Source organism: Oenanthe melanoleuca, chromosome 1A, assembly GCF_029582105.1.
Source record: "Oenanthe melanoleuca isolate GR-GAL-2019-014 chromosome 1A, OMel1.0, whole genome shotgun sequence".
NCBI classification, from domain to species: Eukaryota; Metazoa; Chordata; class Aves; order Passeriformes; family Muscicapidae; genus Oenanthe; species Oenanthe melanoleuca.
In genome coordinates, this window is record NC_079334.1 from 21,656,259 (window position 1) to 21,670,307 (window position 14,049).

The 14,049-nt window shown below is 52.6% G+C and overlaps 2 protein-coding genes across 2 annotated transcripts; both read right to left on the reverse strand.

Moving 5' to 3' along the window:
- Positions 1-1,131: 1,131 nt before the first annotated feature.
- On the reverse strand, positions 1,132-1,994 carry LOC130248341 (uncharacterized PE-PGRS family protein PE_PGRS20-like). Its single transcript, XM_056482051.1, has 2 exons — positions 1,628-1,994; positions 1,132-1,346 (listed from the first exon to the last, which is right to left on the reverse strand). The coding sequence occupies exons 1-2, from the start codon at positions 1,992-1,994 to the stop codon at positions 1,132-1,134; spliced, it is 582 nt and encodes a 193-aa protein (XP_056338026.1).
- Positions 1,995-6,566: 4,572 nt separating this feature from the next.
- Positions 6,567-13,962, reverse strand: SSTR3 (somatostatin receptor 3). Its single transcript, XM_056482211.1, has 2 exons — positions 11,191-13,962; positions 6,567-8,230 (listed from the first exon to the last, which is right to left on the reverse strand). The coding sequence occupies exon 2, from the start codon at positions 8,167-8,169 to the stop codon at positions 6,970-6,972; it is 1,200 nt and encodes a 399-aa protein (XP_056338186.1). The 5' UTR covers positions 8,170-8,230; positions 11,191-13,962; the 3' UTR covers positions 6,567-6,969.
- Between the last annotated feature and the right edge of the window lie 87 nt (positions 13,963-14,049).

Sequence of the window (14,049 nt, forward strand, 5' to 3'; positions counted from 1 at the left end):
CAACCAGAAAGAGTTTGCTGCCTTGTGAACATCTAGATCCAGCAGCTTGGCTGGGTGGGAAATACCAGGTGACATTGTAGCCTGTTTGAACCAGTTCTTAAAAATATCCTCCAAGCAAGCCTGCTGCCTGTGGCTTCTCAGTATTGGCACACACCTGAAGGCACCCTCCTCCCATCCCCTCCTGTGTAGACCCAGAAAATTTTACTCCCTTGCCATCTTCTCCTACGCACACCCCCTAGACCTGCCCATATCGCTTATCAACAGCAGATCACTACTCAGGTCGTATCAGCTCTCACAAGGAGTGCTGAGAAAGGTGTCACAGCGGTTTGGGTGTGAAAACTTTCTTCAGAGATTCCCATGAGCTTTTTCACCAAAGAAACAAAAGCTTAGTGAAGGGGGGTAGGGTGGTGGGGCAGGAGTGGACAGGTGGATGGGCAAGGAAGCTGGTGTTTAGGAACTCACAAACTCTTGGATCCTTGAGGTGTGCTTTCCACTAAGGGAACCAGACTGACATGACAGAATTCTTGATCACAGGGTGGTTTGGGCTGGAAAGGACTTTCAAGATCATCTAATTCCAAGCCCCCTGCCATGGGCAGGAACATGTTCCAGTAGATCAGGTCGCTCACAGCCTGCCAGGAATGGGGCAGCCACAGCCTCTTTGGGCAACCTGTGCCAGTGCCTCACCACTTTCACAGTGAACAGTTTATTCCTAATAGCCAATCTAACCCTGACCTCCTTCATTTTAAAGCCATCCCCCCGTGTCCTGTCACTACATGCCCTTGTGAAAAGTCCCTCTCCAGCTTTCCTGTAGTCTCCTGCTAGGTACTGGAAGGCACTATAAGATCTCCATGGAGCCTTCTCTTCTCCTGGCTAACAACCCCAATTCTCTCAGCTTGTCCTCATAGGACAAATGCTCCAGCCCTCTGATTATCTTCATCACTGTCATCTTGGACCTGCTCCAACAGATCCATGCCCTTCCTATATTGGGAGTCCCACACCAGGATACAGCACTCCAGATAAAATCTCACCAGAAACGAGTAGAAGGGCAGGATCCCCCCTCCACCTGCTGGCCACGTTTATTTTGAAACAGCCCGGGACACAACTGCCTCTCTGCCGCCTGGCAGCGCAGTCCTAACCCCAGCGAGAAGGGCAGGAGCCCGGGCGCGTTCCCGGCTCTCCGCGGTGCCGCACCTGCTGGCCGGTGCCCGATCCCCCTCTGCAGGACGCGCCGCGCAGCGCCCGCATCCCTGCATCCCCCTCATCCTCCGCATCCTTCTCATTCCCCTCATCCTCAGCATCCCCCGCATCTCCCGCATCCCCCGCATCCTCTGCATCCCCCTCATCCGCTGCATGCCCCGCGTCTCCCGCATCCCCCGCATCCCTGCATCCCTGCATCCCCCGCATCCTCCGCATCCTCCTCATTCCCCTCATCCTCTGCATCCCCCACATCCCCTGCATCCCCCGCATCCCTGCATCCCCCGCATCCCCCGCATCTCCCTCATCCCCTGCATCCCCCTCATCCCTCTCATCCCCCTCATCCCCTGCATCCCTGCATCCCCCTCATCCCCCGCATCCCCGGCATCCCCCGCATCTCCCTCATCCCCCTCATCTCCCTCATCTCCCTCACCCTCTGCATCCCCCGTGTCCCCCGCATCCCCCGTGTCCCCCGCGTCCCCCGCATCTCCCTCATCCCCCTCACCCTCTGCATCCCCCGTGTCCCCCGCGTCCCCCGCTCTCTCGGTGCCACCCCCGCCCTGCCCTTCCCGCCCCGCTGCGTGTCCCCGGAGGTGTCCCGCGTGCCCGGGAGCCAGGCGGGACCGGGATGGGCTCTCGCGTCCCTTTTCCCCCCGCATCCCGCAGCCGCTCCGGCTCCGGAGCACGGCGGGGCACTGCCCTGCCAGGCACAGCTCGCCGGCGGAGACATCCCCGTAGCCGTGCCCCGGGGCCCTGTTTGCCATGCAGAGACACGGGCACGTGTCCTCGCCCGGCTGCATTGACGCACTGGGAATGCGCGTGTGCCTGTTTGTGCATGACGCGCTGAGTGCGAGACCTGCGTGAGCCGGCTGCGTGGCGAGCGCCGTTTGCATAGTTTATGCTTGGGAAGGCAAAGAACAGCAATTTTTCATAAGCAAATATTTGCATATTTTCCACTCGTTCGAGCAGATAAAGCGTTTCAATTCTCTGACGGATCCTCAGGAGAGCTAGGAGCATCTTCTTTTTAAAGGTGTTTTCCTTTTCTGTATTCCCCTGTCTCTTTTCTCCAGAGGCTACTCCATTACAGCAACGCTTCTTGCCCCCTCCACACACCCCCTTGTTCCACAGCCCTTTAAAACAGCAGAAAGCAGAACATGGCTTGGGGAGTTTTGCTGTTGCCTGATCTGAGCTGCTGTGATTCCCTGCTGATGACAAATACAGCATCTCCCTAACAACAGCTTCAAATGACATTATGTGTGGGCTGTGTTGGTAACAACCTGGAAACACAGCCTCTGTCCTCCTCTCTGGAGCCCCTCTGCCATCACCATTCACCACCCTTCCAGTTTTCCTCCCAAAGATCCACTGCAGAGCAGAAAGGTCACACTGAGTGGGTCGGCAGCTGACCACTGTTGTGTGGGTGGGTTTGGTGGGTGGATGTGTGTGTGTGGAGGGTCCTTGGCAAGGTGCAGATGCTCTCTCTCCCAGCCTGACCTGTGTGCATGAAGGTGAATATTCCTGGTGCTCAGGCTTAGGCTGAGCTCTACACGCAGGTCTGGGTGTGTGGGCACCTGTGTGGGTGGCCCCATATGGTCTCATGCACACATATATCAGCTTGAATCAGTGCATGGCATGAATATGTGTTTATACACATCCATGCTGCTGCATGTACACACACACAGGCTTGCCATCATGCAATAAACACTCGTTTGCATGCCTGCACACACAGCACATACAAATGCCTCTCCCTGACGTGTGTGCATGGACTCTCTGACAGAATGGGTTCCCCATGTCTCTACCACCCCATCTGTAATCACAGATTGTTTGCTAAGAAGAGGATTGCACAATGCTGCTGAAATTGTTGCAGCCCTTTCTAGTCTTGCAGCTCTGATCACTACGTGACAAGAATGAAACCTTTTGTGCAGCACAGGGCTTGATGGAGCCCTTATCTCTGTGTCTCTGCACCCAGAATAGAAAAACTCTTTTCCATACCTGGCTGGAGCAAATCCCCTCTGAACAGACCCAGACTTTCATTTAGCCACTGCATTTAGTCCCCATGGCCCAGAGTCAACTACAGAATTGTTAGGGAGAGGGAGAGGGATCACAAGGGCAGTCAGATTAATGCCATTACCACAGAAAACTCTGGGGATTCACCAACAGGGAGACAGTGTTGAGGAAAGAGCAGAGGTCAGGAGGCAGAGACCTCCTGACCATCATTCCAAATGCCTGCTCCTATGAAAACAGCCTTTAAATCAGTGGTGATACTTTGAAGAATTTTCTGGCATTTGTTTTCTCCTCATGAATTTTGGACAATAAATGCCTTTTCCTTCCCCTCCCCCAGTCTTATTTTCTGTTCATCTTCATATTTTATTTCCCCAATTTGTCACTGCAAAACAGGATACAGCCTAGGGGGACGAAGAAAACACAAGGCAGAAAAATGTGATGCTTGTGTCTCTTTTCTTTTAAACCCCTATTTAAGATCTCAATTTTTTTGCAGATCTCCCTGGAACACATTTTGTTTGCCCCAGCAGGCTGCCCTGCAGAGCTGCCTTGGTGGGAGCTCAGATTCCATGTGTCAAAATGATGTCTCCTTGGCACACTTGCTTGGTGCTGGCATTGCAGTGCTTGGGCTCTTAAGGAATGTTGGTATTTTAAGAAGCCAACCAGTCGACAGAGTTTCTTGAATGGTGATTTGCAGCAGATGGAGCTGCAAAGGCGTGTGAAATGAAGTCTCAGCTCAGTTTGGTGGTGAAGGAGACTGTCTCTGTTAAGTGTGTTGGCAGCTGGGGAACTCTCCCCATCTCCTCACGGCAGCTGGCACTCCATGGATAAGGAAACCCATCCTATATCTGTCCCTCACCCACCTGAGCTGCTCCTGCAAGGTCCTTGCTCACAGTCACAGGCCTGCTTCAATGCTACCAGCAGTGCTACCAGCTCCACAGATAATTCCATTTCTGTTCTGTCCTACAGTGACTGCTCTGGCAGGGGAGTCCAGCACTCACCTGGCTCTGCTCTTCTCTGCAAGAGGAGCAGCACAGACTGGAGTTTGAAGTGCTGTGTTGTCCATCTGTCTGACCATTTGGTAGTCAGCCCTGTTAATCTTTCCACCATCCAAGCCCTTCCCATCTTTCTTGTTGCCCTTTCTAGAGGCAGAAGCTTTGGCAGTCCATTCTTATTCCGCCAGGATTTCTTGGTTGTGTTTCATCCAGTGGATGCTGCAGGAGCTCCCCAAGAAACTTAAACAGAGGCTTTTTTTAGTCCAACAAACTGTATCCCACGCCCATGAATAGTTTGGCTGCTTTTCTGACTGGGGCCCACAGTGTGGGAAGCTGATGCATGGATTGAAGGAGAAAAAGATGTAAAGACATAGCAGAAGACAGAAACTGGCCACCAAGCTCCTTGTTTTCCCTGTGAGCTGAGCCTGTACACCCAGGTGTCTGGCTGCCTGTGCTCAGGGGAGCACTGCAAGGGCAGCTGAGCAGTTCCTGTGTGTTCTGCCAGGCAGCTCAGCTCCCAAGGCTGAGCCTGCAGGCCTGGCTTAAAGAGGAAACATGAGGATGTAGGATTTCAGGGAACAGTCTTTGTCATGGAGGTGATGGCAGTACCAGTGGCTGAGAGCACAGCTGAATGTGCTTTGGCTGGTTGTGTCTGCAGTCCCTGCCCACCCCTCCTCTGCTCTCTGACCTGGTTAGGAGATGTCTTCTACCTGACACCCTGTGACAGTCCTTTCCCAAAGCTGGGTGCCCTGCACTGCAGTTCTGATGCCTGCCAGGCCTTCACATCTTCTCACATTGCCTTTGTGTGACCTTGACTCTTGCTTTTTCATAAAGTGGTTCTGTTCTCACGATCCTCAGCTGCTGCAGCTTGTTCTACTTCCCAGGGCTTTTGGCTTCTGTCCCAGCACACCCAACCCCATGCCACTCCTTCCCTTCTCTTACCTTCTCTCAAGTGACCCGTGAGTTATCTTTCCATTACCCAGCCAGCTTCCATAATTGACCCTCCACAAGTCACCTCCTACAACATCTCCTGACCTCAGGAGTGTACACCCCCAGCAGATGAGCATCAGTGCCCAAGGCTGGCACCAGCCCCCACCAGCCCTGACTCCTTGGTGTCCAGTCCTCTTCACCCACCCCCACACATGTACAGTCCAGGGAACAAAGTTTTGCCTACAGCTACCTTTGTGCAGATGCAGACACATCATGTGTTCACCATCCTGAGCCAAATACTCTACCACTTCCTACAGGATAAACTGGTTCCTAGTATTGCCCAGGCTTTTTACAACCACAGCTCTCACATGCTGGAAATCCCCTGACCTCTGCTTCCTGCCCCCATCCTCTACTGAGAGATGCCTTCACCTCCTGTATCAGCCAAACATAACTCCATACAGAGATGGACTCAACTCAAAGGCATTGTGTACTCTCAGGAGAGCCAAATCTACAGCACCCCCTCCCCTAAACACATAGAAGAGTTTTGCCCACCTGACCTTCCTAGTCCAAAGATTTTTCTTTATCTACAGTAAAGTTCTAGGAGAAGAAAAGAAATGCTGCCTCCAGCTCATGTTCACTGTCTTCTTCCCTACCTTTGTTACACCTCCCACCAGGATGCAGGGGCATCAGGAGGGCCCTGAGGAATGCGAGGTGCAGAAAGAAATGTTCCATTTTTTATCCCAGGTAAGTCTCAGCATCCTGTCCAGAGTCCATAAGAGCTCTGAAAAGAAAGAGGAGGGTTTGAGCAGTCAGTGGCCTCTAGCCATGACCAGCAGGGGCAGGAAATCTGTCCCCAAGACTTTTTTAAGAACTAGAGAGGGGCCAGCCATGCATGCAACTGGCTGGTACGTCTTTGCTGCAGACATTTCTCCTTTCTGTTCATTTATTTAAGGTAAACCACTTCTCATGTTCATAAGGAGGATAGTCAAGGCACTGGATTGCCTACATGTGGTATGTTCCATTTGGGGACTTCCTCAAGGTGCCACCATGAGATGGCAGCCTAGGCCCTCCAAAGCTGGGTCATGTCAGGGCAGATCCTCGCTCTAGGGCTGACCTTGCTCTCTCTCTACTCTCAGTGCCCATCACCTCTTCAGCTCCCCCTAAATGTAGCCTGCTCTTTACCTGGTGTTGCCAGATGAGCAATTGTTCACTCCTGGTGCTGAATATGATGCTTACTCTTCAAAACCCACCGGCCTGTGGAACTGCACAATGTTATTCTGTAGGGAGAATAACTCGAAAGCAACCAGCCAAGTTGTGCCAACTTTTACCAGTTCACCAAGTAGTCAGGTATGACTTTGGGGTCATCAACCAAGAGGAACCACCAAGAGACTCCCAGGACAGAGGAACACATGTGTGAAGGAGAAGGTAAATACACCAGTGATTCTGGGGAAATTAATATCATATGTATGTTTATTCTGGGAAAATCAACGAGCAAGTATGTAAAATATAGTATATAAATGGGAGACTTTTCTGTACTCAGCATGCATGATATTTTGAAGGAGATACCCCCTGTGCATCCAGCCAAATAAAGAATGCCTGCTTCTTAACGTTACATTAGTGTTAAGGAGGTTTTATTTTTTACCCATTTCTGGTAACACTGGTACCACACAAACCTCAGGTGTCTCTTCCAAAGCCAAGAGCAATGCCTTGCTTTTTCCACAAGATCAGGGAGCCCTATTCATCTTTATGCATTCCCTCAGACTTGATTATTCTCGTGTATCGATGTTTCCCTGTGGAAGCAGAGAAGGTGAAGGGGATCCCGATGTCCCTTTCCCCTGCACCACCCCTTCCATCACAAATAGCTGACATGCAACTTGCTGCTCTTCTCGCATCCCTCCTCAGGGAGCGGCTTTTGCTCTCTGCTTTTTCCTTCTCCGCTGCTCGGAGGGCGCTCCTGCCCGTCGTTGCCGTTCTGGGTGATCTTGCTGACCTCCCCCTCCTCCCTGTCGCCATCCACCTTGCCGGGGGGGCCGGCAGGCGCCTCCTGGCTCTGCACTCGGCGGGAGGGCCTGAGGATGGCCCTGCGGAAGCCCTGCTTGAAGCGGTAGGAGAGGAAGCCGTAGATGATGGGGTTGGCGCAGCTGTTGGCGTACGGCAGCACCACCACCAGGAAGTAGACTCCAAAGAGGGACGGCTCCTCCGGCAGCGGGCAGACAACGTTGATGATGTTGAGGACGTAGAAGGGCAGCCAGCAGAGGACGAAGACGGCCACCACAGTCACCACCATGCGGGTCACCCTGCGCTCGGAAAGCTTGTGCTTGGAGGACAGAGCCCTCACCCGCCTGCCGGAGGAGCGAACCTTCACTACAATCAGCAGATAGCAGAGGCAGATCACCAGCAGCGGTCCAAAGAAGCCCAGGGTGGCCGTGTAGACGATGAAGCCGGCTCTCCACACTGAGGCGGGCTCTGGCCACTGGATGTGGCACGTGCTCATCCCTAAAGGGACATCTGAGAAGACAACCACGGGCAGCACCACGATGGAAGACAGCACCCAGACGGTCACGCTGACAGCCTTGGCCACCCGTGCTGTCCTCCACTTGGAGGACTTCCCTGGGTGGACCACAGCCAGGTAGCGGTCAACGCTCATCACCGTCAGGCAGAAGATGCTGGTGAACTGGTTGATGGCATCCACGGCCATCACCAGGCGGCACATGAAGGAGCCAAAGGGCCAGTAGGACAGGGCATTCTGCGCAGCCAGGAAGGGCAGGCCCAGCATGAAGAGCTCATCAGCCAGGGCCAGGTTCAAGATGTACACGTTGGTCACCGACTCGCTCACGGAGTGCCGCAGGACCACGTAAATGACCAGGGAATTCCCAGCCAGCCCCACCACACAGACAATGAGGTAGACCACGGGGATGAGGACACCGCTGACAACTACACCGGGGCTGACGGTGGAGGAGCTGTTGGGGGTGGTGAAGCCTGCCCAGCTGCTGGAGGCATTCCCCTCCTCCAACACTGCCGGCGTGGGGAGGCTAAAAGCAGGAGTGTCCATAGCAGAGGCAGGGAAGAGGGCAGGGGCAAGTGTCCTTGCAGGATCAGTTAGCAATCTGGAGCTGAGGGGAGGAGGAAAAAAAACATTGATACTGGGGACATGACAGCTGAACAAGCCACAGACAAAATCACCACATTAACTGTGCGTTAGGTATGGGCAGGTGTGGGAAATCCAGGGGAGTTTGTGGATGCTAGCAGATGCTGGAAAATCTAGGACAATCTCAAATCCATCTAGACCTGTGAGGCACAGTGGGCATGGAGGGACAAACATGGCTCAATGGGGGCCTCTCCTCTAGTGAGAGATCCTCTGGGGAAAGAACAACAGACTAGCATAAGGGCAGGGAAAATTTTCATTTTCTGCTAATGTATCCAATATTAAGGATGTGGTCACCAAGGGCCTGGTTCTCATGAGTGGCAGGTGCTTTACAAACAAAAGAGGGAAAAGCATCCAGTGACAAAGAGCTTTTCCAACTCTGACTTTCCTATTCTCTGAGTATTTATTCTCTTGCTTGCTGAAGCTCTTTTTGGACTGGCCAGGTTGTTGTTAGCCCCACAGGAGAAGAAAAAGCCCTTTCAATCCCAGCAGAGACAACACTTAGCTCAACACTGAGCTGAAGGGCAGCTGGTTTGTGTTATGCCAATTTGAGAGTAAAGGAAAGATAATTTTGGGTACACCAGGAGGGATCAATCCAGATCCCTCTTGTCTCTTTTTCTCTTGTTCTCCTCACCTATCTCTCCCTCTCCTTCTGCACGTTGCAGCACACTGCTAATGGCAGAGGCTCTGCCTGCCCCACCTGCTTGCAGCACCAAAGCAGTGTCCCAGCTTTCCTAAGCTGAGGAGCTCAATTGCTCGTCACATCAGGGTTTGGCATGGAAACAGCACTCAGCTCACTCAGAGACAGCCTTGAACAAACAAGCTCTCCATTCACCAGCAGCTCGCTGCTGACACTGGGTGAGGAGCTGCAGGGAGAGCAGGGATGGACGTGCCTTTTGTCAAGGCTCCATTTGTGAAATACAGAGCCCAGCACGTACTGTGGACCAGAGACACCCTGGAAAACCTAATGCAGGGGAGATTTGTGTTTCTCTCAGGATTACTCCAGCTCTGGAAAAATTTTCTGGAAGTGTGGACTATCAGGATCATCCCCCTGAATTAGGTCCTTGGAAGGGAAGATGACTTGGTGGAAGTGAATGGGGACCCTGAGGCTCACTTTTTCACATCTCAACAAATCTCTTAGGGCTCTGAAGCTACTTTTCTATTGAAATTAAAACTGGGGATGTCAAAGGAAAAGACACCCAAATTTAACTACTTTCAGGAGGCCAGAGACACTCCAGAGACTTTTCTCACAGATGTGATTTTCTCTAGCATCACAACTTTATTCAGAAATGTATACTATATTCAGTGTTTGGGTTTTTTTTTTGTTTGATTGGGTTTTTGTTACTAGTTTGTTTGTTTGTTTTGTAGGTGCCATTCCAAGTTCTGGAAACCCTAGGGGAGACCTGAGCTTTAGATGGATTCCTTGGACATCAGACAGGCAAACCCAACAGACTCCACAGAGGCACCGAATTTTATGGTGAAGGAACCTTATCTGATAGGCCCCATAAAAACATAATTGAGCAACTATGACTTAAGGCCATTTCTACAGGCTACTGTATAAATGTTTCCTGCTTTAGAGAATTTGAGTTTTGAAGGACTGGGATTGTTTGGATTTTCATAATTTCCAGGTGCCTTGGGCTGTGACACACTGTCCTGACAGAAGCCCATCTCACAGGGTCCTGCAGCACCAGGTTGTCCCACACATGAGTGGCTGAAATGAATAAGCAGAGTAGGAAGTGATTGGAAACTCTAAGTTCAAGGATGACATTTTTTCTAATTCTGTTCTAGTGACACAAACCACTTGTTGGAGAAAAGAGGAGGGCAATGGCTGCTCTAGGGACAAAGATCCCTGCAAAAGGTGGCAGAAGCCAGAACAGTGTGTTCACAAAAGGATGATCCTCTAAAAGATGAAGACACAGATAGAAATCCTTTTGGATGTCCCTCCTGCATGCAAAGGAATTTAAAGAAGAGAAAGGCCAAGCATTTGGAGCCTTACAAATATCAACTATGGATGGAGATACTTCTGGTGGAGTAGTGTCTGGGGTCCAGGTCTCAAAGCCAGTTGTTCAGACTGTTGTTTAGCAAGACAGTACATCCAGCTCCAGGGTAGCTTCAGAAGCCCTATCAAAACTGCTAAGGTGTGCAACAAAAAGCATGGATCTCCTATAAACTGATTTTCCTGCTCAGGCAGCTGCAGGGGAGAAACTTGATCTTTAAGCAGGCGTGGTCTGTTGCTGCCATTCTAACTTTGTCAAGTCCCATGTACCAGCTCAAATGGCATGTCACACATTTTGGCTTGCTTGGCAGAAAAAACACTGGGCACCAGTGCTCCATCTAGTTTGGATCCACTCTGCTGGTTGCTTTGGCAGCACATGCACAGGTAAGAGTTGGTGAGGAACCCTGGCCTCAGACTGATAGTGTGCTGGCATCCACTTGGATTGTTCCTGATGTGCACAGCACCTGTTGCAAGAGGCTTGGATCCTCTAACAGGTGCTACCAGAATACGCCTGGTTCATGCAGCTGGAGAGCAGGAATAAGGCAGGGAGGTGGGAAGAGATGAGATATTGGCACTACTTCTTTACTTAGGGAAAAAAAAACCCCATAAATATATAGATACATCTCTGCATTGAATGAGAGGAGGAGGTGGATGCTGAAAGCTGAGCCTAGTCCTGGTAACAAACCACGAATAGCAGCTGGGAGGGACAACACAGCCAAACAACCTGCACCACTGCCTCCTGTCCCCCCGTTTCCACGGCCCTGCCCAGCTCCGGACTCCGCCGTCTCACCTCGGGGCTGGGCTCTCTCCCAAGGACCAGGCTGAGTTGGAGGGATGGTCGGCAGGTTTTTTTTTCTCTGCAACTACAGACTGAACTTCTGCGTGGACACTGGAGCCCGCGGGGAGAGCGGGCAGAGCCGCCGGGTACTTACATGTCGCCGGGATGCACATTGTCCTCCGCTCGCCCGGGAGAAGCCGCGCCGCGCCTGTCCCCTGTCCCTCTCTCCCGGGGGCAGCGAGCCCGCCGGGCGCTGCCGGAGCCGCCAGTCCCGCTGGCCGGGCTCGCCCATCGCCCCCGGGGGCCGAGGAGCCCCGGGAATCGCGGCCCCTCAGCCCCACGGGCGGGGGGCTCTGCCCCACGCAGCCCCCGGCATCCGCGGGGCTCGGGCACACGGAGCCCAGCGCCGGTACCGGCAGCCCGCAGCCAATGGGAACGGCGGCAGGAGAAGGAGGAGAAGGAGGGGATGGATCACAGGGCAGGAGAACGATGATGAGCGGGGGGAGACACCGGCAGGGAGAATAAAAGCGGGAGAGGGAGGCGCGAGGAGATGGGCAGAGGGGTGAGGGGAGCGCAAAGAGGCGAGGATGGAGGAATGAGGAGTGAGGGAAAAGAAGCTGGAGGCAGCGGAGGGAAGAAAAGAGGGATGCAGAGAGCAGCTATGGGGCGGGAGAGTGGCGCGCAGGAGGCTCGGCTCGGCTCTCCAAGGGACACCCGGGAGACGGGACCCTGCTCCAAGGGTCCTGCAGGCAGGGCTGGAGCTGCCCGGAGCTGCAGGGACACAGCAAAACCTTCTGGCTGCCAGGATGCTCAGAAATCGGGGCGATGCTGAGCACACAAACCCTTCTGCCCCCTGAGCACCCCCAGATGGATGGAGATGAGGGACATGATCTCTTTTGCACCTTCATTGAGAAAATGTCCTAGTTTAACAACCCCAAAACTCTCCTACCGGACTTCATCTCTGCTGAAAGACACAGACCCAGAGGAAACTGATCTAAGAAATAAATGAATCTTTGTGTGAGCAGCTGTCCCACGAAGGATTTTCCCATCCCATTGCCTGCACAAGGGCTTTCCTGTCATTCTCACCCCTTTCCTGCCCTGCAGCCAGCATCAGTGACTCTCTGAGCTGTGCATCACCCAGTTCTTGACATTTGGCACTGCCATTTGTGAGCTTCTGAGCCCCGAGGGTAAATTGCAGCTTTAACACAAGAAGGCAGTATCTCTTCAAGCACAACATAGCCAGGGTCTAAAACGTGCCATCCAAACCTACTTTGGCAACTTTATGTGCAGCCAGTGCTGCTCAAAGATGAGCTGCTGAAAGCAGCACAGGACTTCAAAGCTATCAGGCCTCTTTAGGCTAGAACTTGGCCATGATGCTGTCTGGACATACAGAACAGACAGGAGTGCTCATTGGGGAAGGAATGGCATGGGTAGCACCCAGAGGTTTTCTTTACCACGGCAGGGCAGGTGTCTGGAGCACTGTGAAGAAGCCCCCAAGCTCCTTTGCTAGAAGAAACAGAGCCATGCAATAGCAGAGCTCTGCACAGTCCTGCTAACCCTTGCAGGACTTGTTAGAGTAAGCACAGGCATAGAATCACAAATTCCAGCTCTCCAGATCACTTCCTCAGTGCTCTGAGTCGTGTCCCATTCTCTGCCTCTGCTTAAACTGTGTTGGGAGGAGAGCTCAGCCTGTGCACTTCCACAGGTAGGCAGATACGTGAATTTTGTTTCACACACATCATATGCATTGCTATATGTGATAGGGATGGGGAAAACTGAAAAGGCAAAAGCTAAGGCTTGAAAACTGGAGAGAAGTAATAAAGCACTGGGAATACATTGCTTTGAGCCATGCTTAGGATGCTTAAGGAGGTCAGATCCCATTTTCAAGTACTTTGTGTCCCTTGCCCTTTCACAGGTACATAGCCCATACCAGAGGCTTCATTTTTATTCTTCTGGACTTACATTGACATAATTTACATTACCTTTGGATGGGGCCTGGGCAATTCATCCAGCAGCCCATGTGCAGTGCAGATATTTATGGAACTCCCTGCCACAGGATGCCCTCCAGGGTTCCTCTGAACTTTATCAGTAGGTAATATGTCACATCACTGAATTAACTGCCTTATTCCATGAATTGAAATTGCAGAAATTTCCCTGGCAGCAGGGTACCTCGGGAGCTTCACTGTGTCTGGCTGTACCTGGCATCACCAATGAACCTCCTCAGAGCAGGAAGCAGCCTTTGAAGCTCAGAAGTGTTGCTGCAGCTGGGAGCAGTAATTTGGCTCAACTCCATAGCTCCTCTGTGCCCTGCTCGGACTGCAGGATTTTGCAGTGCCAATCATCACACCCTGAGCCCTCCTCTCTCCTGCAAGTAGTGGCAGCAGCAGCCAACCTGTAACACTTGCTCTCAAGTCCCTGCAATGCATCAGGAAAGCAGGTGCTCACAGCTGCCAGATCCATAGTACTGCTGGGACCTCTCTCTTCAGCTTAATTTTAGTGTCTTGGAGGCAATTTGTCTGGACTGGTGACTCATTCTTCCCTCTTTAATTTTTTTCCCTGCCCTCCCCCTTCCTATTCTCACTCTGCCTGTGTCTGGCAGCGTGAGAGAGTGCCAGAGCTCAGAAGAATTAATGCAGCAGTGTTTTGGTGAAAAGATGTCCCCAGCGACCTGCGGGGGCAGTCCCCACGGAGAGGAGTCTGCATCCAGGCATCCCCCCCAAACCTGCATCCCCATCCTCTGTGTGGCACAGAGGGGAGACAACATCTCCTCTGAACACATGGAGACTGAGAAGAGGAAAGGCAAAGGGAATGCAGGGGGCTCAGCTGAGAACTCAGCAACCTGGAGGGTGAATCAGGCCAGGTGTCATCACCCCACAGCAGCTGGGGCTCAGCAGGTGCTGCCTGGGCTGTCTCTGCTGAAGGGGGCATGGCTGGGAGCTGCCTCCAGCCCAGCCACCCACTGCTCAGGGCTTCAGGGCTGTGTCCCTGAGGTGCAACACATCATGGACATGAC